At 43.6% G+C, this 26,726-nt stretch overlaps 1 protein-coding gene across 2 annotated transcripts; it reads right to left on the bottom strand.

Moving 5' to 3' along the window:
* Positions 1–1,537: 1,537 nt before the first annotated feature.
* Positions 1,538–26,726, bottom strand: LOC308144589 (CCR4-NOT transcription complex subunit 3-like). 2 transcript variants are annotated; one of them, XM_080515742.1, is made up of 20 exons: positions 26,591–26,726; positions 22,916–22,978; positions 19,524–19,591; positions 18,213–18,287; positions 16,919–17,008; positions 15,525–15,653; positions 14,261–14,356; positions 11,383–11,511; positions 11,173–11,263; positions 10,879–11,012; positions 9,026–9,082; positions 7,744–8,749; positions 6,938–7,043; positions 6,647–6,794; positions 5,661–5,757; positions 5,187–5,388; positions 4,757–4,798; positions 2,991–3,123; positions 2,185–2,310; positions 1,538–1,675 (listed from the first exon to the last, which is right to left on the bottom strand). In XM_080515742.1, the coding sequence occupies exons 2-20, from the start codon at positions 22,938–22,940 to the stop codon at positions 1,577–1,579; spliced, it is 2,853 nt and encodes a 950-aa protein (XP_080371868.1). In that variant the 5' UTR covers positions 22,941–22,978; positions 26,591–26,726; the 3' UTR covers positions 1,538–1,576. The 2 variants fall into 2 exon arrangements, with proteins under 2 accessions (XP_080371868.1, XP_080371869.1); XM_080515743.1 differs by lacking the exon at positions 4,757–4,798.

The raw sequence follows: 26,726 nt of genomic DNA on the forward strand, positions 1-26,726 counted from the left end.
AAATCAATTTAAAAAAAAAAAAAAGTTTTGAGTGACGAGAGGAGAAAACGGCTTTTTGGTCGGTTTGTTTTTTTTGGGGGACGACGATGAAGTTTGAAAGTTTAAGATTGACGCGACTCTGCACACTGGGTTAAAGACGCCGGTTACGACCAACACCTCGCCGACTGTCACTCACACACACACACACACACACACACACACACACACACACACACACACACACACACACACACACACACACACACACACACACACACACACACACACACACACACACACACACACACACACACACACACACACACACACACACACACACACACACACACACACACACACACACACACACACACACACACACACACACACACACACACTCTCGGTAGATTCACTGAATCACACCCGCTGCTTCGTAACGCTTTTACAAGAATACAACCAAAAAACGGGAAGAGACCCGGCGAATGGCGGAGGAGTGTGGCCTCTCGCATCAGCGGCGAGCAAAAATTCTGTGACATCGTCCCGAAGGCAGCGCAGACTCAAACAAAAGCTCGGAGAATCCATTCGTCGTTAAAACGAGTCATCGGATGAAATGAAATTAACAAAACCAAAAAAAATCCCCCCCAGGAATTAAAGTCGAGGTAAAACGAGCAGGAAAATGTTGCAAAGGAAAATCTGCCGCGTGAATGAAAGGAAGTAAAAAAAAAAAAAAGTAAAGAGCACTGAACCCTCTGAGATCGGTTTCTCCAACTTGTGTTCCAAACCACCGTCAAACTGGGAATTTCCTGCTGGTAAAGTGGAATTCTTTGGCAAACGTTTCGGCTCGCTACACTTAAAAAGCTGCAATTCCGCTCGTGCGGGTGATGATGTCATCGCTCCCAACAGGGTGAAGCAGGGCAGCCGGTGCATTCAGGAGTAAAACAACAAAAAAAGAAATACCTCGAACATTTGAAGACTGAGAAACTGGAAAGTTCCCACTGGGAATGTGGGAATGTTTTGGAGAACTTTTTAAAACGTTTTCTTTAATAAACAAACCTTTATTAGCCCGATTTACATGGAGGGTTAGCGACATTTCCAACGACCGCTGCCTTCGGGACGGAGAAACGTCCAATCAGAATGTCGGGTGTAAACGTCCTTAATTTTCTTTAAATGTCGGAGGTTTTCAGCTTCGGGACTCGTTGAATTTTGAAGCCGTTTCCTGCGGTGGCGGAAGTGTGAAAGGCGTCGACACCCGGGAACAGAGTCGACACTCGGCGATCAACCGATCATCTTTGGTCCTTTTGGTGTCGATAAAAGCAAAAAACTGTTTTTAAAGCCGTGAGGAACTTAAACCCGATGGTGTGTGTGTGTGCATGTGGTAGGTGGAAATGAAAAGTGATGGGAGGATGGGCGGAGGAGAGGATGGTAAGGCAGGTTGGATGGCCAGATGTTGAAGGGAGGTTTCAAGTGTGTCTGTGCGACTCCCTCCCCCCCTCCACTCCCCCACGCTTCCTCCCCCCCCTCTCGTCGAGCTGAGTTGAGGTCAGATCCAGGAATGTCAGCAGGAGGATCAACCTTCTCCGTCTCCCCGCCGGCGCCGTCACTGCAGGTCTCGGTCTTCCAGGTACCGGTACTCGAACGTGAAACCCTCCTTCTTCCGCTGGCCCCACTTCTCGTAGTCGAAGTAAATGTATGTTCCCTGAAAACGAGAAGAGACCACTTTAGGGAGTCCGAGGCCGCTTTCATTTTAGTCTGAGGTGAAGAACTCCTTTAATTTCTACATTTTTACAAGTGTGCTGAAACGTTTTGACTTAAAAACAAACTCTATCAAAACTTTGAAACCAAATGTTTTGAGATATATGCATTTTTTTTATTTTTTTTTAAAGCTGCAGTTTCCTCTCAGGACTCTGACACAATGCAAAGACGTTTAAGTTATTAAGATTTTAGGCTTCCAGGATGGACTTATAATCTACCCAGACACCCCGAGGTTGTTCTTCCGTCACACAGAACAAATATATTGATGTGCAGCTTTACCTCTACTATTTTCATGACATTATTCTCGTATTGAAGTGTGACGGTGAACGTCTAACGACACGACTGACAACGTTTCTGGGACGAGTTGTGAGATTTCGATAACACACGGGTGGTATTGAAGAGGGTTGCTGCTGCTGCAAACGGGGAACCGGAGGCTGCAGGCGTCACGCTCACCTGCTCAAACTCATCAGTGATGGTCTTGGGCTCTTCGTGCCTCTGAAACCACATCATGTATTTAGTGTGGAACCTCCACGACTGCTTCTTCAGGGCTTTGGCTGCCAGATACTGGGCCTTAGTGCCCTGCAGGGGGGAAAGGGCGGGAAAAAGAAACAAGAGGAGCGATGGTTCAAATGGGAAAATACACTTTTTGCAGCAGAATGAAAGTTGTTTATAGACATGGACTTTAAATGTTTCTTCTTTGTCAAACAAGTCTCCTGTAACATTACATTGCATTATTTATAATCTGGGTTACCAAGGGGGAAAATTTTTTTAATTCAGCTGAAAGGTCTAGGAGTCTTTCTACCCATTTGAGTTCTATTTTGTAAAAGAACAACATAATAAGACCTGGAATAAATCGAATGTATTTCATGAAAATCACCGTACACAGCCTTTCTGATAGCTGCTGAACAGTCAGATCATGAAAGAGTAAAATAAGTCTCGAATTTCCTTCATCAAGCCGAAGCTTCTTTGTCTCGTGTTAAATACTTTCTTATTTCCACGGAAATGGTGTCGATACGATTTGATGCTAATCTAATATGATGGCAATAACATTTAGTGACCTCAACTTAAAAGTGTGCGTTTTTCCATCACAGTATAAAGTTATTTGATCATCAGGATTATCATCTGTACGGTACAAACTACAGCTTTATTGTCTGTACTGCCGTGTGAGGAAAGCAATTAGTTGACAAGACGGGCCGCACCGCTGTTTGGAATAACGGGTATCACGTTAGAGCATGCAGTGGCAGAGTGAGGGACGGTACCTCCAGGTAGTAAAAGATGAAGAAGAGGGTTTCTGTGGAAAGCCTCTGGTAGAACTCTACAGTGTCCGAGTGGGGCGGCGGCACCTGGTGGTGGAAAGGCAGGGTGGGGCAGGGGTTCCTCATCAGGTACTGCCTGTGACGTGGGACACACGGGAAGAGTCAAGACGATTCCGCAGACACGCAGGTACACACAAACACTCGTACGCTACAACGTTCTGGTTCTTCACGACCGACGGTGACCAGAAAACACGCCATCAAATGAAAAAGGTCAAACTGTGAGCCGTGTCATTTTGCCTCATCGTGGAAGAAAAGATTCTTTTTTTTGGTTTTCTTTAACCATATGATCAAATGTCTTTTCACATTTTCTTATCTTGGTGAACAATTTCTTCTTTTTTTTTTAAAAAAAAGGTGAAGACTTTCTATGGAATCAGGACTTTTTCCTGACGTTTTAAGCTTCAGACAAGCGTACGTGGGCTGGCCGAACAAGATGACACACAGTTTTTAACATGTTTGGATCTTCAGAGAGTTGATGGATCCAGTCAGAGTAGGAAAAGTCAGTATTGGGTCACTCGCACAAACACACACACACACACTCTCACAAACAGATGCACTTTTTTTCCATTTAAACCCAGTATTTTTAGACCAGTGACAAACTCGGCGTGTCCTTGTTTCCATCAGGTCTGTGAACACCATAAATAACACCCGTGAAGTTGAAACACAAAGTTTGGAGAAGGAGCAGCATCAGACTAACATGAACACTCGTTATGAAACCCTGACGGCAATTAGTGTTTGTCAACAGAAAGAAAATTTATAAATTAAAAAAATGCCACGTGTTTATTTCACTTAAGAGTCAATGACAGGCTCTCATTTTAAATATAGAATAAATCCCTGCAGGCTCACTCAGTGTGTGTGTGTGTGTGTGTGTGTGTGTGTGTGTGTTCTTTTCTCTTGGCTGTTAAACAACAGGTACTGTGGGACAAGAGGGTTTGAGTGTTTGGTTTTAAATGTCAATTGGAGCTGTGTGGGCTGGATCCATCGTAGGTACAGTACAGGATAATCTGCTCTGTAATTGTGTGCGTCTCATCATTGCACAGAGCAGAGAAATCCTAAATAAACAGTTGCGCTCGTGAAGAGCCACATTGTGACGGAGGGGTTTTCGCCTCACGGCAGGACGATTCCCTGGCTCAAGTCCTTTCTGTGGCCAGTTTGCATGTTTCTGAGTTTTCTCAGACGATCCCGATTCCCCACCTCAGTCGGAGGAGTGAATGAGTGTGTTTGACCTGTGCAGATTGATGCAGCATCGATGACAGATTAGATTTTAATGCAGAAGCTGCTAAACTCCTTTAAATCTTTGTATCACAGCAGCTTTTGCAAAATAAGAAGGAAAAGGTTTTTGACAGATCAAACACGGAGCCTCTGTTGTTCTATTTAACAAGAGATTTTCACCCAATTTAATTTGGACTTTTCCTTTCTCGCATCAATATTTGCAGCAAAATAGCATCAAACTCACTGTAGCTTTGTATTAAAAAGAAGAGCAGCCCTCTCTGATGAGAATGAGGAAATATTGGAGGGATGAATAGAAACCAACTGGAATGAAGTGAAGTAAACACCGAACGCAGTGTTTTCATTGGTGCGCATCCTCATCGTGTAGAAACAGGAGCCGTGCATCTTGTACTACAGTCGATATCATTTCAGTTTTGTGTACTCGTCACCCCATATTGTGTGAATAGCATCTCAAATTGTGCACATATTCTCTTTTTCTTTACCTCTGTACTTTTTGCGTGCCATCCCACTTCACTTCTGGGTCGCTGTGGGATCAATAAAAGAATATCTAATCTAAGTACTGCAGGAAAGCATCAGTTAACAGTTTACAATGTGGTAATCAAGATAGTGTCAGGCTTGTGGGGGGGGGGGGGGGACCTCGGCTCTGCTGAACTTCACAAAGTGAAATTGTCTGATTGTGGAGTCAATGAAAAGGTGAGCTGTAAGGCATTAACATTACATGATGTTCATGGAGGTCGTATGTGGCCGTCTGTCATGACGCTGCTGTCTGAGCTGTGTTGATTTGTCGTTTTGCTCTAGTGCCGTGCGATGTGTCCATTGTTAGTTCATTACTTGTGTCCCGTTTGGGAGGAAAAAAATGAATCAAGATGCTGGAATTTTTTTTTTTTAAGTTTGCAAACAAATCCCCCCCACCTGATCCTCTCGGAGTCGGACGGGTGTGGCATGTGCGTCCACGCCGCCTCCTCCATGGCCTGTTGGTAGAGCTGGTCTTTGGACAGGGGAACCGGCCCCAGCGGGCAGACCCCCAACGACGGGGGGATGCTGACCTCCGACAGCGAGAGCTGAGGCGCTGAGGGGGGGCCCGAGGGGGCCGTAGTGCTGCTGGGGAAGATGTCTGAGCAGAGGTGAGGGGGGGGGGGAGCAGAAGCGGGAAAGTGAGGGGAATGAAAGGCGAGGTGGGGGGTGATGGAGAGACAAAGAGAGAGAAGTTGAGTCAGGGATGATAATATCATGAGCAGTTCTTGTTCAGAGGAGGCTGAGAGTGGGAGGTGAGATGACATTTTGTTCCATTAAACCACAGCTCTTCTATTTCTGCTCGGTGGCAACCCTCTCTTTTGATCAAGGCCTGTGTGTGTGTGTGTGTGTGTGTGTGTGTGTGTGTGTTACCTGCGGTGAGGTGCAGGGAGGACACGTCTCCCTCGATCCCTGAGCTGAGTGCTGCTCGCTCGGCCATGGACTTGAGGCTGCTCAGAGGCTCCTGGGGCTGATAAAGTCAGACAAGGAGGCTCATGGGAAAACATGGAGGAAACCCCAGCTCCACACCACCGGTAATGTTTACATCTGCCCTGCCCCCCCCCCAAAAAAATCCACAGCCTTAAAAGTGTCATATTTATGAGAATATAAATACATTTTCAGACAGCTTTCTCTTTAGAAAACTTTTTATTTTTTTTTTTTAATATGTACTCTGTGATGATTGATTCCCTCTGGGGGTCGGATTGTGGCGGAAGTACATCTTCAAACTTAAAATCGATGACATTCATTATTAATAAGGTTAAAGCAACACACTTTAATATGACGTAGTGAAGAATTGGCGAGAAATGAGGCAAACCTGGACACACTGATATAGTTCTAATCTAATATGTGAAAAGCATTAAACCTGAATAAGATCTCTATTCCATGTAGAAAACCAGAACTCACATTTTACATCTAAAAGAGAAATTCATCGTATCAAGGCGAGCTTCAAAAAATACATGAACCAAGACAAAACACAGGCTAGAGTCAGTTACATAATAACCTTTATCTGTCATCTATTTCTATTTTTCCCAATTTGTTGACATTTCCTGATATCGGATGGAGTTTGTTTTCTGTACAAACGGCAGTATTGAGACTGTAACCACCCCCATCGGATTTGTCTGTTGGCACAATTAATTAAAGTGGAAGTGAAGCTGCTCCTCCTGCACTCACAGGAAAATTAATACCCTGCGGAGTGTTTGGGAGATTAACTTCTTTATGAAGTGGCAACGGTAAACAACATCCTCTCCTCAAAGCCCCCGCTCAGAAAAAAAAACCAAGGATTTTTAAACACACCTGAAGTTATGTGACGTGTGAAGGAGGTGAGGTGTGTGTGTGTGTGTGTGTGTGTGTGTACTAACCTTGATGCTGTCGGAGGGCTGTGAGTAGGACAGCGGCCCGTTCAGCAGGCTGCTGCCGCTCACCGTTTTGGCCTCGCTGTAGGAGGCTGGTGACGGCGAGCTGGACGACAAACTCACAGAGCCCAGTAAACTGGGACCAATGTCCTTACTGGGAGGAGGAGGAAGAAGAGGAGGAAGAGGAGGATTGGCGAGAGGGTGACGCAAATCAGTTCAGGATTCAAAATCTCTAAAAGTTATTGCCACGAAACATTCAAACGGCAGAAAAATGCAGTTTCGCGACGTCACACTTACGGCTGATTGGCTGTGGAGGTCAAACTTGAAGATTGGCTGCTTTGTGATTGGCTGGCACTGTTGAGGGCGGAGTCTGTTGTGCTGTCTGCTACCACAGCACTGTAACCTGCGACGTGAAGAAGAAAAAAAGTTTAGAAGAAACGCAAAACTAGTCGGAGACAAACAGGTTTCAGATCAGAGGGGATTCAAGAGGAAGGCGCACCATAACTCCCAATGTGTAAAAGGAAAACCATAAAAAAAAACAAATAAAGTAAGCAACTTGTGACCAGAGCCCAGTGTTAAACGATCACAGCATTTAAAATTAATTCTCATGTCATTCTGGGTTTGGAGGCAACAATTCATGATCACGTTTTTAGCAACGTGATTATTTACTTAAATGTAATGTAATCAAAGAAATGACCTTCACATGCAGTGAATTACACCTGGTGTGTTTCTATACATCTTTGCATGTCCAACACTCTTCTATTCTCCTCCACACGCCAGGGGTACTTAATGTTCAAATAAAAAAAGAAAAGAAAAACGTATGTGCGTCACTTCAGTTCACAGCCGTATGCTTTTCTCTCCATAACCATTTATGAATGAAATATTCACGGCCGAACTATATTATCAGGATCAACACATTTGCGCTCATTTTTTTTCCTATTAAAAATGTTGCTCTAAAAGGACATTTTTAATGATTTTCCAGCCTCCCCACGTTCCTCCAGAATATCAATAATTGCCCAAAAAGCATGAAGCTCTGCTCTTCAAGTCCAATCTGGATCAATAGCAGCCTTGTGCTGCTGCTTGTGCGCTCGTCAGAAACTCACTTGAGCTACCGTTCTGCTTCTGTCGGCTTGGCGGTCGTATGGAGAGCGACGAGTTTCCTCCCGCCATTCCGCTCCCCGACGAGCCAGAGCCGCCCCCGTTGCTCCCTATGACTCCGACGCCGCTACTTGGCGCCAAGCCGCCCACCTGGGTCGGAGACAGTAGGGAGGAGCCCTGCATCGCGGACTGACCGGAACCCAAACCCAGAATCCCAGAGCCGATGCCGCCCAGCCCCGGCGCCGCGCCCAGCAGGCCCCCCGTGGAGGACGTCGGCCCGCCGACCGTCATGTTCCCGCCGCCGATGGAGCCCAGGCCGCCGATGGCCGCCGACGTGGCGACGCCTCCGAGGGAGCCCGGCAGGCCGGAGCCGATGGTGCCTGAGGCGGCCGCCTGAGCGTAAGGCGCCGGTGTGGAGCTGGACAGCAGGCTCGCCATGCCGCTCAAGGATGCCGGCATCCCCGAGAGGCCGAGGCCCGCGGACATGGAGCTGGTGGCGATGGGGCCCGCCATGCCGCCTTTCCCCAGGGAGAGGCCGAGGCTGAGCCCCAGGCTGTTGGAGGACGGCGTGAGCCCCGACAGGGCCTGGAGCTGACAGTTTGACGTGAGCCCCTGCATGCTGGCGTTGGGGGGCGAGGAGGCGGAGGAGGCCGGGTGGCTGTTGATGGAGGCGCTGGGGTTGGAGATGGGAATGGAGGAGGAGATCGCTGAGTTTTTGGCCTGCTGCTGCTGCTGCTGCTGCTGCTGCTGCTGCTGCTGCTGCGCCGACGGGTGCGGCTGCTGCTGGGTGGCGTTACTGTAGCTGCCGGCGGAAGTGTTGGAGAGGAAACTTCCAGAGTTGATGTGATGACTGTTGCCCCCAGAGCTGCTGGTGCTGCTGCTGCTGCTGCTTCCTCCCCCAGCAATGGTCGCCATGGAGACCAGCGAGGATGAGGTCAGTCCCGAGACGGAGGAAGAAGAGGAGGAAGAGGACGAGGATAACAAGGAGGGGTTTCCATTCTTCACAGGTGACTGTAAAAGAAGAAAAAAAAAAAACATTGATTGTATTTGAAATGCTCTGGTACAAATATCAGCTTGCCAGCACTGACATCTTTCTGCATTGTTGAGATTAAAGCCGATTTCATGTTTGACTGGCAACAATACACTTCAACCACTTCAACAGTAATTATTTATATTACGGACTACTCTTTTTTTTTTTAAGGAAATATTTTACTGAGTGTTCTCAAATCAGTGGTGACTGGAAATGTTTTACTGCGAGAAGTAAAGCTCCAGAATGTTCACACCAACCTGACAAACTTCACTGTCTGTTGAACGTCCCCTCTTCTTGTCATCTTCCGAGTTCTCCTGAAAAACACGACACTCCTTAAGTCATGTGATCCTCGGGTTTCAAAGCTGCACCACAGTGTGTTTTGCAGGATGGATCAACGGTTCCCTTTTTCTATCACTTGTTGATCGTTTCCCCGTCATTGATTAATAAAATTGAACCGATAGTAGCAGATGTTCTCCACTTCTTGTCGTTCTTCTGCTGCAGATTTTGCCACATTGTCACCTCTCATGGCTTTAGTAGGGCTGGTGGATCTCTCTCTTAGTATATCACCCATTTAATTTATATAAATAAAACTCAATTGGATTGGTCAAGGTGGAGAACATATTTAAGTACTTTAAATGGCTGTGTCGTTTGATACAGGTTGGATCCATTGAAAAAAATGCTAGTGGTTTTAAAAAAATGGAAAAAAATAAGAATCTTCTTGGCCTTTCTATTAAGAGTTGTATTATTGGGGGCAGCACAGTCAGCAGCGTTGCCTCACATCTTGCAGGTTATTGATTTCAATTTTCTCCGTGTCTGCACACGTTTTTTTTTCCTCCAGGTAATGTAGATTCCTTCCAGATTCTAAAGACATGCTTGTAGGTCGAAGTGATTTTAATTTGGCTGCGGTTGTGTGTCTGCACGTGTGTTATAGATGGTGTCGGAGTCAAACCTGTGATGAACTCGTGATGCGACTCCAATCTTCTCAGGAAATTCCATGATATAAAGTGTGTTTGCTTGGCAGATGCATATTTATTCTATATAACTTTCCTTTCTGATGAAATGCTAGCAGAGCTTTTACCTTTGAAAGGTAGTTAAAGATGGTGCCGAGGAGCATCTCCTGTCTATTTGAAGGTTTTATGCTCGTTTATTTCAGTTATGATGTTGAGAGATAAATGTGTATCGGATTTCAGTCTGATGAGCTCTTTGTTCAGAGAATATTCAAACATTGTTCATTAAATGATTCACTTGTTCTGTTTAATAGTGCTGCAAATAATAATAAAAAAAAAATGTGCATGTTGCTTGACTTAATTCTCGGCTTATGAGCTCTTGTCCTTCATTTACTTGTCAATCAGAAAACATCAGAGTTCCAACCACTTCTGAAAGTCTTCACAGAAACATTAAACCGAGTTAAACTTCACCGTATCCCAGGAGTCACTGCAGCACGCTGTGCACTACATCCTTTACATTTCCCTTTCATGCCAGAGTTCAACTCATCAGCTGCTGTGAACATTACCACGCCTTCTATTCAGACACGTTGGCCCTATAATAACGGCTCCCACTCCATACTGCGTGTGGGCGAAGAGGAAGAACAGACGATGTTAAGGCAATACAGGCGAACAATAAGAGCAGATGGCAGGGCGCTACAATAGCTACACAAAGGCAATTATCTTACATTTTTTATTTCACATCCTGACCCGACTTGACTCCAGGTGAGTGTTAACAATCGACTTAATTTCCCTCCGTTACGTCACAGGGACCCACAGTGACAAGTGCAGAGGTCATGTAGAAATAATAACGCGATTATTTCTGCTGCTGAAGCTGCAGGCAAGTCAATGTTTTTTAAATCCACACGAATAAAAAAAAAAAAAAAAAATCTTTTTAGATTAGTCAATAGAGAGAAAGATTGTGGAGAAAACACATGCTAATATTATGCAGGAAACTTTTGCCACTTGTGAAAAGAAAAAAATAAATAAAGCAAAGCCCAATTTACTCCTCATTACTGAAAAGTACCAAAAAAGGTGACTTTATACAGCGTTTGCAATCTTTCCTCAAATGTTTCAGTTAAGGGAGCCCATCGAGGGCAGGGAAAGTCGAGTGTGAAGTTTCTTACTGTAGTGCAAGTGGCAGGCGACGGGGGGATGGGCGAGGACGAGGTGGTGGAGGTGGGTGTGCTGCTGGAGTTCTGGAAGATCTCGTCCTCCAAGTGTGAGAGGCCTGGCGGGGAGGTGGCGACCAGCGACTGAGCTGCAGGGAGGGAGGGAGGGAGGGAGGATCAACTCCACGGACCTCGTGAAGACCACGGACAACAACCCGATGTCGGGTTGCTGTTGTTTTTTTTTTTTTTAACCACAAATCAGCACAGGTCAGACATACAAAAGGTTTCAACATCATATTTTCTACTTACGAATGTCCTCCAGATCCAGGTCGTCATAAAGGAACTCATTCTCCTCAAAGTCCGGATCCTGCGACGAGTCCAGATAGTACTCCACGTCGTCCTAGAAAAACAACAGAGAAAGTTCAAACAAACAGGAACTTCTTTTGAATTTGCAGCTGCCGGGATCCACGAGGGTGGAAATGATGAAGAAACAAACAAAGTGTGAGATGAACAACCAACCTTGATCTTCTTGACGGCGTCCACCTGCACAGAGTCATTGTCCAGCATCCTCAGGATCGTCTCCAGCATCAGGATGTGGTGCCGATGCTTCTCGATGAACTTCTTCAGCTCCTCGATCCGGTCCTGCTTCTGTGTGAGGAAAGTTTGGAACAGAGGGCCGTGTGGAAAAGTACCAATAATTATCTCAAGAAAATAGAATTTTCTTTTTCTGTGAAACATCCTTTTCGAGTTGAAACTTTTTCTTTTTCTTTAAATCCAAGCGCGGGCAGCATTTCAGTACAATGCACAACATAAACTTCAATCAAATATTTATTGGGGGGGAAAATGGGAAACAAAACTGCATTTAGAAAGAACAACAAGTAATGAGTAACTGGAAGGAAAAATGTGTTAAACTTTAAGTAAAATAAGTCAGAGAGAAACACGAGAATTACACGAGCGTGCAGAACGAGCCGCTGCTGCATGTGCACTTTAGGGCTTAATGGATCATATAGCAACGAAAGCACTACTTCTGATTTTAATATTTAATCTTCAACGGCGATTTCACACAGTCTTGAGCACTTTAGATGTCGTATATCACACCCTGTATTTATCCAAAAGGTGCTGTGGGGGGGGTCATTAGAATAAAAATGAACACAACGCAGGCAGGAAAACGTTGGCGTGTCGCTCCAGATCGCAGCCTGGACTGATGTGATTATTGCTAAAAGAAAAATAAAACGGCGGGAAGCAGCTGTTAAAAACACAAAGCCCGAACACTTATGGATATATACGTTGTTCAGCTGCGTTAAGCGAAGGCAGCAGAGTGGAAGCCGTTAATGCGTTTCAGCTCGGCGCACATTAATGCTGCACCAGCACATGAACGTTTCTCCGTACAGAACTTAAGGTGTATTCACTTAACAGGCTTTTTCGAGCGCACCGTCTTTATTTTATTTTTACGTTTTCATTTCACTTGGTACAATACATCATGTGAGCACACAGCGCCAGTCACTTTAGTCTGCCCAGTGCAGCAGGAAGCGGGAGAAGAAAGGATAAATAGTCGGCCAAATAAAGAATGAAAGGTTGTTCTGCTCTACGAGTCAACTTTTTCAATTTGTTTCCACGTATTGACTGATTCAAGCTGTAACATAATAAAAGATCCGGCCAAAATCATGAAATATAATGGAAATATATAGCTGCCGGTGCATCGTTTGTAATAAGTGCAATGATTTCAATATGATTGAAAAAGAAATGTAATCAGTATGTAGCTTGCAAGTCGTGTAATTCAACAGAGAACTTGTTTTGGTTTTTTTTAAACTGCTACATTTATTTAATAATGTTCGCTTGAACTGGATGCACCAGTTCAGACACTGTTGTCACCAAATTTAACAAGCGTTTATATTTCGTACCCAGAATATGAGCTCCCGACTCCAGCTAATGGTGTTTTTGCTCAACACATCACATGCTGAGAAAATAGCAATCTACATATTAGCACAGTCTGAAACATAGGGGGGGGAAAACCTCTTCCCCTCATTTATAAAACAACTTGATGCTTTTTCAAACCGTTGGTTGAAACCCTGTGAAATTGCATCTAAACGCAACCCTTTGATTTGTGGGAAAAACCAATTTAAATGTGCGTGTGCATATTTAAGCATTTCCTGTGAATAAACACGGGGATCATCAAGAGAGAACTGAACGGTGAGCGTCCAGATGGTAAAGAGAAGCAACCATTACTTTCTTTTAAAGCTGCAGACGACAACTCCTTTAATACGAATATCAACTGGGAAACGTGTAGAGTTGAAACGAGACGCCTCGGAGGACCGGACCAGCAAACCCACCGTCACAGGCAGATGTGATTTACTGATGCTGATTTTGTTTTTTTCCACTCACGTGAAAGCAGCCGAATAAATTAGAACAGTGTCTCCCATGTCATATAATTTATTTGCAGACTGTTCAGTTGGTATGATTTTGCTATTCATGTTTGTGTCTAGTAGCTCCATGAACAAATTTTTTTATAATTGTGCAAAAATTCAGTAAGAATCCAGTGTTAAATATGTTAAAATCGTGTAACACAAAGCTGGAAATTATTATTCAATCGTCCCATCATTACTCATTAAACCCTTTATATGCATGTGTATATAGACTTAAATGTGGAAAAAGGTGCTACTGAAGTAATATTACCATAACTAAAAGACATTTCAGTTTTATGCCTAGATGAGCCCAACGTCTGTGAGCTGTTCTAAAAACGTACTCTCCTCTGCTGCGTGTCAGTGAACTCATGTCAGCGTGTTCGGAGCCGCTTCTCCTTCTCCTGCTCTTCACATCAGGGTCACTTCAGCACTCGAGACCAGAGACGCGTCTCAACACAACAATGCAACATTTCACTGAATGCATCTGCTGAAGAGCGACGGGCTCACGCTTCTGGCAGCTGCACAAGAAATGGTGAGTAAAACCCCACAGGGACTCTTTTTTTTTTTTTTTTCTTTCCCCCCCTACGGACGTCAGCTGCAGCCACTTTTTGCAACATAAGAAGTCTGAGATTGTAGGTTTGAGGAACCAATGTCAAACCCGGGACGGTCAAGTCCCGGCTCTTTGAAAGTGTCTGCAGCGTGTCGATGAGAGATTTTTCTCTAAATGAGGCCCGTGGAGGGAACGTCCGAGAGAGAGTGAGAGAAGTGGTCAGCAAGGTTATTCTCGTCAGGGCTGAGACGGAAGATGAATGGAGGACATGTTATCTGACCTCTGCGCCACAGAGGAGAGGAGAGATAAAAGGCCTGCGTCAGCGGCGAACGGGAGAGAGGCAGAGAGAGAGAGAGAGAGAGAGAGAGAGAGAGAGAGGAGTAGAAGAAAGACACTTGACAGGAGTGAGAGGGGAGGAGAATAATGAATGAATCAGATCACCAACCTCCTTGTCTCCTTTCTTTTTCTTCGTCTGGACTGATAGAGACTCCACTTCACTCTCGAACTGGTCCACCTGCATGTTTAACGTGTCTATCGTATTCTGGAAGGAGGAGGAAAAAAAAAAGAAAAAAAAAAGCTTACAGATGCTGTATGAATTGAAATAACTGGTTCTTTCCTGCCCGTTAAATTCAACCAATGACTTGTTGTGAAGTAAAATCCTTTTAGTTTGCTTAATAAATCAACTTGCTCAGTTCATACATCCCCATGTTTCAGATTCGATGCTGGAGCGCTCAGGCTGAAGGGGAAAGGTTAAAGGTCATCCTCAATATGAACCCTGCTGTGGTTGTTTGTGAGAGAGTAAAGTGCCATCCCCACACTGGAGCGAATCAAGCAAGCGAACGGAGTCCGTTTGAATCCACTCCACACAAACTCTCGTGTGGTTAAATGCGCGATAAAGGAAGAGTTTGAATGCCGGAAGGACTAAAGCTTACAATGCGACAGGCTTCAGAAGCTCGCTATTCTCACAGCAGATTCTCAAGGATGTGTACGAAAGAGGGATTCCCGCAGCCGTCGGTGATTTCTGAGCCGACGAAAATCTGACTGTGATGATCCAACGTGTGATGTATTGCAACAACAACAACAACTCTCCAGCCTCTCGTCTGATGTTAGAAATGTCAGTACGAATGCGGCGTAAACCAGACAAACGCTCCTCTCTTATTTCAAGTTCAGGACTGTAAAAGGAGTAGAAGCGCTGCCTTAATTACATATTGGAGCAGAAGTGGCTTCAAGCGATTTAAGTTTTTTTTTTTTTTTTTCTTTGACCGCAGTCAAGTCTTCTAGTTTTCAGGTTTCACCAAAGACAAAAGTTAAACAATCGTAGCAGTAAATGTACTTGTGTGTGAGCTGTTCACTGCTCGTCTGATACAGAAAGTTTCCCTCAATTCTGAGTGTTTCAAAAGTTCTCCAATACACCTCGTTTAGACAGACGGCTCGTTATGAGGCTTCAGCTGAACTCCGTTACCGCCGCTCATCTGAATCTGGCGTACTGGAGCAGAGAGGCGCCTTCAAACTCACTTGCAGCCAATTCTACATTGATATATTGACGAGTTTCGACAGTATTATTTCACACTACTTAAAAGAGGTTGAGGTTTTCTTAATCTACAACAAAACAGGGAAAAATAAAAAAAGAGGAAATGCAGCTTCGGAATGATGTTTTTTGTTTTGTAACTTGCAAAATAATGTGGCATACCGTGTCGTTTTAAACTCACCGTTAGCCACGTGCCGACCTCCTCCTTCTCCCGCTGCGCCGGGTCCACCTTCTGGGCCAGACCCAGCCCTTCTTTAGAGTACGCCTTCGTCTTCGTTTCTCTTTCCACGATCTTGAACCGCTCCATTTGCTGCAAGCACAAACATCCAAAGCATATGTACTTTATTGTGACTTCCAACAAGAATAGAAGCCCTCAAGCATACATTGAGCCTTTAAAGCTCAGTTTTTTGCCGATATTTCAAAGATCTATTGGTATTTTGTGCCACAAAGATGGACGACAACAAGGTCCTGGTGAGATCAAACTACTGACAAGAACAATAACCATTTAGCCCTTTCTGCTTCATTTCTCAAGATTACATGTAATGAAAATCAACAATTATTAAAATGACAAAGGCAGGGTAAAACTAAAAAACCCAAAATAAATATTCACATAAATATACTTGTTATAAGACAATGGAATAAAGGAAATCTAGAAAAATAAATAAGGGAAAAACTGGAGTAAAGAAATGCAAATAACTGTATAATCTGAAAGCCAAGTTAGTGATGAGTCACTAAAGACAAAACAGTGGTACATGAATATGAGATCATTAACATCCTCCCAGTGAGAATCTCCCCACATTCAGTCAGACTTTATGCTGAAAGTTTGAGTATTCACCCACAAAAGTACAGTCTCCCCGGTCATGAACCGTCTTTTATTGTGAAGCTAAGATGTTGTAAATGAGCCTGGTTGCCGTTTCCTGTGGGACCGGATGAGTAAATTCAGGTCAGCCAACCGAAACGCGTGAAAACTTGTGGAGAGAGCAGCTCGAGGATCAGGGAAAAAAAAAAAAAAAAATCAAAAGAAAGTGTTTGAGATCAGAGGGAGCTCTGCCGAGTCGCTCTTGTCTCATTGTGCAGGCAGGTGGCTCGCTTTCAGGCCATCTCAATGGGCCTCATCAAAGGCTCACGCGGCTCTGGAGGCTGACGGGCGGAGCGGCGAGGCTAAAGAGCAGGTGTTCCACGTCGAACCGACTCCCGCCGATTTCAGCTCTGTAATCAGTAAATCCCGAGTGCGGCTTTTCAGCGCAACTACTGGATCAGCACTGGAGGCTGTGCTGGCATTCGTCACCGTCGCTCATATTGACTGATCTGGCTTGGTGAACACTCCGTCACTGCCACATCTGTACCCTCTAAAGAAAAGGGCAGATTATTCCGATCAACACGAGAATATATAATCCAACATCCATTTTCTATAAACTTGGGTTCCTGTGATGCCGAGGCCAATTCCAGCAGAGTACAAGTGAACATGGAGTCCTGGGCAGAATCTATACAGCCAGTTAACGTCAAATACGTTTCTCTTTTTGGGAAAGGTCACACGCGCAGAGAGCGAACATGCAAACGCCGCACGCTACTCACCGTTTCTATGAGTTTGCGGTTTTCTACTAGCTGCCTTTTGTCTTTGATCTCGTTGGACGCCACCCACGTCTTGATCTGGTCTCGAAGACGCTGCAGGACCAGAAGAAGGAGAAGAAGAAGAAGAGGAGGAGGGAAAGAAACAAAAAAGTGAGCAAAGCGGGGAGGGAGAACCTCCGGATACATGCAGAGACTCATCTCCGGCAGTCATGGATGGTGAACAAGCTTGGCTTGGAGTTCGGTCCACGCTGCTCGGGCTGAGCGAGGCGATATTCAACACGCCGCACGCAGGCGTGGAAACGCACACCTTTACCTACGGGCACCGGCAAACCGGCCTCGTCATCCAATTTCCAGAAACATCACTTTAAGCCAACTCCAGCAGTTTCTGTCCCACCGGCCTGCTGCACACTGGCAACAAGTTAGACCCTGTTTGTGGCGTTACAGCCGATCTGCAGCGTTCAGCAACGTGTAAAAATCACACAGAACACACTTCAATCAGCGTGCCATCAGGTCAACCAGGCGGGACGTGGGGAAGGTAACACTATTACCACATTTCGGGGAGGTGTAGAAGCAATCTGGAGCTGAAAGCAAACATTTATATCCGTTTATGAGCTGGATTCCCAAATACTTGCTGATTTTTGAAGCATCAACACACAAAGCAGCATAAAAAAAATAAAAGAAAGAAATCCGCTGTTGGAAACCGCCGCCTTAAATACTGAATCTTCATGCCAGACAACCTTCTTGCTTTTGTGGTTTGACAGCAATCCTCCTCTCACACCGCTACCAATCGGTTGTTAAAGAATAATTCATCAATGATGCCATGATAATGAGAGAATGAAAAAAAAATGTATGAATATTACGACGTTGCCTCCACATGTCCTTCACAGCTTTAATGTTTCTGGGCGATTTCCCCAGTGTCCTCATTTACTGATTGACTGAACTGGTGTATTTCAAGTAAGTGGGCAGGTTTACTGACACAGTAAATGGGCTTCAAATGCTCCCATGACTACGTGTTTTTTTTTTTTTTCTTTTCTCCCCCCCCCCCTGGAGAAACGAGTCAGCATTCGAGGCCTCAGCTGGAGTGTTGAAACTGGGTCAACTGTTTAGTCAAAGTGTCGAGGGGCACAAACATCCACCGAGATGTGGCCTGAAACTCCACCGCTCCTTCTAAACAAAACCACCGGCTTCACGTGGGACCATTGAAAATAAAACAAGATTCAGACCTTTAAAAAAAGGTTTTGTCGCTCAAAAAGGATTGAAGATGGAATTTAATCGGCCTGAATCATCTCGTCCTCACCTGTAGCTTTTTAATCTCTTTCTTGAGGTCTGCTTCATATTTCTCCTTCTGGTTGGCGTTGGCTGCATTGTGAAGCTGTGGAGAAAAGAATTTAAAAAAAAAGCTAAATTAATATAATAATACACTACTGGACATTCATTAACAACACCTCCACAAATTATATATAGCGCGCATAGGAAAACGTAAACATGGGAGCTGAACTGGTTTTGAAACAAACCAAGAGACACAGAATGTGAAGGCACCTGGAGCAGAGTAACAGTATTTAAAGTGGGGAAACAAGCCCTGGGAAAGTGTGATGGAAGCGCAGCAGCGGCCAAAAAGACACATTAAATACAGGATGTAATGAAGGGAAAGAGGACGACTGGGATGCTGGCTAACTAAACCACTAATGACTTTCTGTCTCTTTATTAGCAGAAGTGATCTGCTCTCTGGGCCTCTGAGCCGCCGTTCGCTCAGGGCTGCTTTAACTTCCACTCACTGTTATTATGAGCATCTTGAGCATTTTGTTTGTGGTGTTGATAGCAGTTATTGAACTACAATGAAGGCAGCGGGTTAAAGACACCCCGGGTCCATAAATACCACGTTTTTATCAGAAGTGAGCCCAACGTTCATCCTTCATTTTTTTGTATTTATTCCCTCTTCGCAACAAGGAGTGAAAAATAAATCAAACAAAAGGAAAAGGATGATGTAGGAGGCATTGAATCAAATAGCGAGGAGTCATTTTATAACTAAAAACATTAAAGTACTTCAAAAATCAGGATTCATTGTGTTTTTAGGCATTGATTAGAAACAAAACATCTTGAGACCTGTATTGTGTGTTTTTAATGGATTATAATCAATAAATTGATACATCTATAATTAAAAACAGAGTTTATGGTCTCAGTGCGACTGTGCCAAAGTAAACTGCAGACCAAATACTTCACATACGTCCGAAGTGCGAGTCATGTGACCAAATAACCATGCGACTTTTCTTTTTTTTAAAGCTATTGGATCTCTGGAAAGTCCTGCTGTCTCCACATTATAGTCCAGCCTCACATACATGCCAGTGTCACCAGAAGAAACTCTCAGTGTCGGATCAGGAGATGCCCCATCGTAGGGGGAAAAATATATAAAAGTATAAAAAAGTTTTGAATCGAAAAGTTTGTCGTTGGGTTTTCCCGCCAAAATAAAAAAGTACCTTGACTAAGAAATACCGTTCTTGGAAATAACAACTTTCCAAATTCTACAAGCTCTGGTTTACTTTCCCCCCCCATTTAGAAGTAAATACTTCCCCAGTTACTGGTGAAATCGCCGGACGCTTTGACGCCTTACCTTTTGCCAGATGTCTTCAAACTGCTCCACTCCTTCCGCTACTTTTTTCAGACATCGATCTATTTCACCTGGAGCACAAAACGTGTAAATGGAAAATAAACAAATGGGGCGTTTAAGCCTGAAAGAATAACCGCAGTGGATCAAGTGGAAGGAATCATTTGTGACACGTCTCAATTGATTCGATATGAAAAATAGAAGCGTCACATCTGAATCAACCAGTGTACTCCGCATTGCACAACAATTCATTGTTAACAGCGTTGTATTCAAACACGTGTGATTCGTCATGATCAACATTGAATAGAAATTCGGTAACACTCGGCAGGAATATTGTTGATCCTTGTGTTTCCATGAATATCACCAAATTAAAACTCAATATCACCGGCCTTTGTTAGATTTCAAACTCCAGGTTGGAGAGGCTTTTCTCAGCAAAGTGCTCTTCTTTTTTTTTTTTATTAAACAAAAACAGGCCACTGGAGTGCTCGGTTTTTGTATCAGACCCACAGAAAACACAACGAACAGCGGTTACCACAGCGGGGCTCTTGCAAATCGCTGCTGACGTCTCATGAAATATGCAGAGCGTAAAAGGCACATTATGCTTGTAAGCGAGAGGGGACATGCATACACGTACACAAAAATGTGTTTGGGAGCATAAAGGCCAGATACAGTCGCTTAAAATCTTGCATGTGCAGCTCCGTAAACAGCGGGTTGGTGGATGGCAGGGGAGTCAAAACAGATTAGGGGGGAGTCAAACATGTCTAGATTTAGGCTTTGTTATCACTGGCGTGCCCCAGATTTACGGGGTCCTCTCACCGTGTGACACAGATTAGCCGCTCTGCTAGGAAATGTAAACAGGGAAAAAAAACAACAATTTCGGGCTATTTTTTGCCGTTCTGACCTGACTCACATCACCTCCAGCACTTTTTCCATGTCTGCATGCCTACGTTTTAATTTATTGGGATGTCAGTTCTTCCTAATACGCTATGTTTTGACTCGGAATTTGAATTTTCTGCCGTTTGACTGCACAATAGTCAGTTTTATGAAACAAACGCACACAATTACTGAATTTCATCACATTAAGAACTGAAAAATTAAAATGTGATGGTACAATTCAGGAGAATATAAAGGAGGTGTGACATCAAAAACGGAGTCAGTAATGATTTTGAGTCTTCGGGAAGCTGAAGGAATAAGACTCCTGGAAGAGTAAGAAGGAAAAGTTTTAAAGGATGAATAAAACCCACCTTTAGCTTCCCCACACAGTCGATAGACAAAGACATGAGAATCTGTGTAATTTTAGAAGATTTGTAAGATAAAGAACTTTACATTAATTTACCGATACGATAAAAGGTTATTCTTAATGTGTAGAATGACTGAATGCATGGATTCCTTCATTTGTTACTTTCTGACAGGAAAGTACTGCCATAAAGAATATACACAAAATCCCAACCATGCGACTTTGCAGTCTTTCAATATTTCCCCCACTATTAATTAATCAACAAAGCAAAGTAACAGGTAAGAGTTTTCACTAAAAAGTTTAGCTTGCAAAAGTTGACAGGAGTTTGAACAGTTAGAGTATTAAAGCACGACAACACAAATTCTAAACATGAACAATCAAACAAGATGGTTCATGAAGAGTAAATTCATGTCATTTTTCCCCATCGAATAACACCACAACACAGAGATTCACAAAAATATAACAAATCCAATCAAGCCCTCGATGCTCCATCGCCACATTTGAGCAACTGCTCAGGCGACAATAAGAAAACAGTGAAACATGAAGTGACTTCAGCTTCAGACTAATTCGTCTGAACAACCCGTTGAAGTCTGGCCTTAAAGAGCCTCAATGTTACGATGCTGCTGAGGGCGTGTTATTTTTAGATGAAAGTCTACCTCCTCTGTAATAATACATTACAATCTGACAGAGCCAGGGTACGGCTGGTGCTTGATCTTCGTGAAGATGTTTTAGGGGCGACGCGTGCGTGTGTGCCGGCGCTTTGTTTGTGAAGTGACAGGAAGAGAAGTCGCAGGAGCTACGAGGGAAGGATGAGCGACACCGAAAAGTGTCAGAAACTGTGTTTTCAGCCCGCGGTGGCAAACATGAGATGAACATGTTGGGGGGGAAAAAAAATCACGTCAAAGTGACGGCCCTGGGAGGAGCACACTGATACCAGAACTGAACCAGTAAGAGATGAAGTGTGTGTGTGTGTGTGTGTGTGTGTGTGTGAGGGCTGAAACATCATCAAATACAGGCAGTGTGAGCGAAAGTGAATTAAACAAACGGTTAACCACAGACACAAAGCTTCTTATTATATATTTTAATACAACAACTGAGGAAATTGTTGTTGAATCGGTTTCGGAGATCACCATCTACTAATTTGTGGAAGTGCTCCTGAATTTCTTAAAAATTTCACTCTGCGAGTCAAGGGTAAATAAAGAGAAAATATTGTAGCATACCAATTAAGTCAATCAAAATATTCCATAAAATGAGGATTAATGTCATAAAGTACTAATTGACCATTTTCTTCCGCCTTGATAGAAAGTTAATCGCTAATAATTCAGAATTATTTTAATAATCTTAAAATAAAAGGTTTTCCACCCTTTTCTGTTCAGTAGAAATACTATTACCACAACCCACTAAAATAATAACTATTCAATTAAATCCATTCAGAAAATCTAATTTACTACATTACAATTGTGGGAAGTATGAAGAAAATTCAATTATTAGTAATGGAAAAAGTTAAATTAATACTCTGATAAAATAAAAAGCAGTCACATGTTCAGTTCCCACAGTTTAAATGTGCTTAAACACGAGGCCACTTTCTGCTGTAAACCCACGTTACGGCACACAAACTGTCCAGGACAGGGTTTATTTGTTTGTTCAACTAATCATAGCAACAGTCAGAGGCACATAACAACACGCAGCTTATTTCAGTGCTTCTTTGTTTACTCTTACTTGTGAACAAACAGATAAAAAAGAAGCAAAGGTCATACGAGGCAAACGCATCACCCTTTGCTCTGAAGCTTCGGGAACTAAAACCAGATTTTCCTGCTAAAAACCTCCAAACTGGCAGGTGAACCGTGTACACACATCAGTAAATAATAACACGTGACTGATGTTTATAAGCTCTGCCTCTTTTTTTTTGTTTTTTTATAAACCACTCAGTGTGAAAGTCATTACAAAAACACACCAAAGTCAAAAAACAAAATCCCTAATCGTTGGGTAGCAGGTCGCTGTGGTGTGACCACACACACACACACCAATGTTTGATATTAGCTGTACGCACTTTGTTTACTCCAAATCACCACAAACCTGCCACGGCGGGACGCTTCAATCACGATAAAAATCATTCTAAAATGACTTAATAGAACTTAGGTGTGTAAAAACACACACTCACCTTGAAGTTTCCTTTTATCGGCCATGACTGATGACTAGGATGATGTCTTCATGCCTTCTTTCACTACAGGGACAAAAAAAATAAACAGAAAATAGTGTTTATTTACACAGAGAACATTAATAATCAGAGCAGTAGATGAGATTTTTTTCCTCTGGAAGCACCAGATAGAGGACTAAGAATGAAACACTTATAACAGATTGAAGGAAAGATGGAGGGAGGACACAAGGCCAAGAATCTCGTGTTGTTAAAATGTCAAATCTAATGAGATCTAAAGACTTTGATATTATGGATGTCAAGAACGATCTTCCATCGCAGAATAGTTTTTCCCGTCACGAGCATCAATACATCCAAACCACTGGCATCAACATTCTGTGATTCACAATAAAACATTATCCAGAGAGTACTGTGAACCGTAACATCGGGCAACTTCTATTTCTACTAGTGACCCGCTTCAGCCGCAAAAGTGAAATCACCTGACTTTCATGCACCAACTCCACAAACTCTGAAGGACACCCCGTTATATATTTGGAACCACTTTTAAAACAATGTTTCCCAGGCTGAGATGGACAGGTACTTCACCTCGCCCTCATTTCAAAATTGGGCAGTTACGCAACTGGTTTGCTTTGTGTGCACATGTTTTGTTTCACTTTGGGTTCTGCAGCTACAACAAAGAGCAGCAATGACAACTTCCCTTCACGACAATAACAAAACTGAACCACAATGAGGTTTAAAAAAAAAACAAAAAAAAAAAACAACCTACTCAGATTATTTAGTGAAAGCCTGCATCATGTCATCCAGCACAATTGACCCTGTGTTTTAGTTTTCTTAATGCGACGTGACAGGAGCCAGTTTCAGTCCAGCTGAGCTTCACTTTGCGGAGTTTGCATATTCTCTCTGTGTGATGACGGTTTTTCTCCCGGGAGAAAGTACGTAATGTGCCGAATGACACTTCCATCTCAGTGCAAAGTATCACTATGAAGGCAGCTACGTGGTTTTACTAGAAAAATTTGACTAGTTTCTTCATCCTGACAGCGAGTCGCAGAGCAGTACTTCATTTCATCCCGAGCAGGTCACAATCAGTCGGGACGCCGCTGACTCAGCCTCTGCCTCCTTAAATCCTCACATGGCAGGTTTCAAACACAATCTGTCACAACTGAAAGTTTGCATCCTGCACTTGAACCCACATCGGTGTCATTCGTGGCATTTAATCAGTCATCCTCAGACCTAAAAATAAACTACGTGGTCTTGCCGTTGGCGACGCAGCGAGTTAAACGTGTGGGAACAGTTGCGGGTTTCTTGGCTGCTCGACGCCGCGGAACGCACCGGCAGCGGGAACATTAACAGAAGTCAACCACAGAGCAATGACAAAAGGTGGCCCGATTCAGGCGTTCTCGTCGGTCACGTGGATGGCCAGGTGTGTGTGTGTGTGTGTGTGTTACCTGAGGAATAGAAAACACCAGGACACGCCATGAGAATATGATGAGCCAACAGAGGCAGTATCGGTTTTATTTAATGTTACAGTTGATCGATTAAAGTGCCTAAAGTAAAGCCTCCAATATCACCTTTCCCAACAGGTACCATGTAAACACAAACCTCATCTCAAAGGGTTCCGTCAACACGCAAATAAACTACCAACCGGAGGTTTAACTCATCATTTCACAGACATGAGTTCTGCTCACTGAATTAATTTGACAGCTTTTAATTTATAAAAGGCAACACTCTTTGACCAGAAAACTATGTTAAATAGACTCACACGTGGAGCAGGTCTGCTCAGGGGGGGAAAAAAGAAAAAAAAACAGGAGCACAGACATGTTTTTTAATGCGGTCTGGGTTGAGGAAATTATGCCATGTCAGCAATAAGGAATAAACTAACAGCAGGTCAGCAGCGATCAAGTCTGGACACGGGCCATTAAACAAGACGTGTGTGACGACGCGGCAAAACGCTGCGATTATGATGCCGTTTGGACGCGTAATGCAGAGTAAAGCTGAGAACGAATAAACTGCTTCCACTCGTGTGTGTGTGTGTGTGTGTAAAATTTCATTTGGTCCGTTTACTACAAACACCACCATTACAATACAGTGAGCAGTAACGCAACTTCAGCTGGACTCAGGAGAAACATTAGTTTCTAAATGTGTGGCAGAAATAGAATTTTAATACAGAGGCGAGTTATTCAAGTGTTGACAAATTCATTCATAATGTTGTCAATTCTGACATGTTTTTATTGCAAGTTATTAATTACTGTCCAATTTTCTTTTCAAGCATTTGTAATCCTTCCAATATGATTTCTCTTGAATATACCTTTTTACATTTTCTATGCAATGTAGAGGTGCTGTGATAACTACATTTTCTTGTGTTCTTTTAAATAGTCAAGTAGATGATCACAGCTCAGCATGCAGGTTAAACTACTAAAACACCTCGATGTCGGTACAAAATGTGCGAGTCGAAGCACTGAACTTGTTAACTTTGGAATACTTTCGCATGAATATAAAAGTGAGGCTGCAATATTGACCAATAAGCAGCAGGACAAAGCAAAACCACATTTATCTTGAGTATATGATAGATAGATAGATAAATACTTTAATGATCTCCAAGAGAAATTCACAAGATATGTATACGTCTTTAGTCATGTTGGACGTGTTTAAGGGAGGATCTTTTAAAGTCATCTTAAACACCGAGGCTTGAGTCGACCCCAACTGTGGGTAAAGGCAAAATACACCCTGAACATATAAAGTACAGAGAGACAGTCACGCATGCTCACATCCAAACCCATGTGCAATTTTACAGGTATCCTATGCAGAGTATGAGACATTTGCGGATATCTTAAAAGGCTGGCAGCCATTTTTTTTTTTTTTTTTTTACTGATCGCTGACACTTGATCATTGTCAGATAATGATATACACTGGATTTTAACGCAAATGATGGGGGTTATAAAGTAATGTCTACTCCCAAAGTCACTTCAAACCAACTCGATTATGGAAACGCGTCGTGTTCTTTCACATCAAATCACTTTGGGGCTTTGTGGTCGTCCATGTGCTGCACACTGGACACCCAAGTTTAACAGCCTGCCTCATGTGCACATTATCCGGGTTTGCACCTGCACGCCAGACTGACAAAGAGGGCTTGAAGAAACAAACCCTGTTAAAGCAGCTCTTGTTTGACTTTTTCCAGACAGCTGCACACATCTGGAGCCAGCCAGCCCCCACCCCCACCGTCCTGCTAAACACGCATCCTCACTGACCAGTGGAGTTCAGACCATCTGAGGACACTAACTTTAATTCTTTAGCCAGTTATACAGCGACGGGGTGGGAAGAACACAAGCAAGCAACCGACGAGCGTCTGAAGGCCGGGAAGTGTTTGTTTGCCCGCGATGTTTACAAACAATGCGGGCATCATTAGTGGCAGCAGCAGCCTCCGTGGTCACCAACATCCGAGAGAGAGATCCACTTCAAAACAAAGTCCGGCTCAGCGCACACTCCGCGACTCCGCGGGACAAGTTGTGAACACACCGACTACAAGTTGTTGTCAGTGTGGTACAGAGGCAGCTTCCCACCGGCTGCGCTATTTAATGTGGAAGACACAATTTGGAAAGGAGAGAGGCAAAGAGAGAGAGAGAAAGGAGGGGGGGGGGGAGAAGCCACATAAACACATCACTTCCCACTCTGCAACCAACTTACCTGGATTCTTCCGAGTCACTATTGCTTTCGTCGGTCGCCACGCTCCAGTCAATCTTCAGTAAAACACTACAAATTTCAATAATCTAAAAAAAAAATGTCAATTCTTCTCGCTAAACAATCACTCCGCACATCCAAG

This window comes from Blennius ocellaris (genome assembly GCF_963422515.1).
Source record: "Blennius ocellaris genome assembly, chromosome: 20".
NCBI classification, from domain to species: domain Eukaryota; kingdom Metazoa; phylum Chordata; class Actinopteri; order Blenniiformes; family Blenniidae; genus Blennius; species Blennius ocellaris.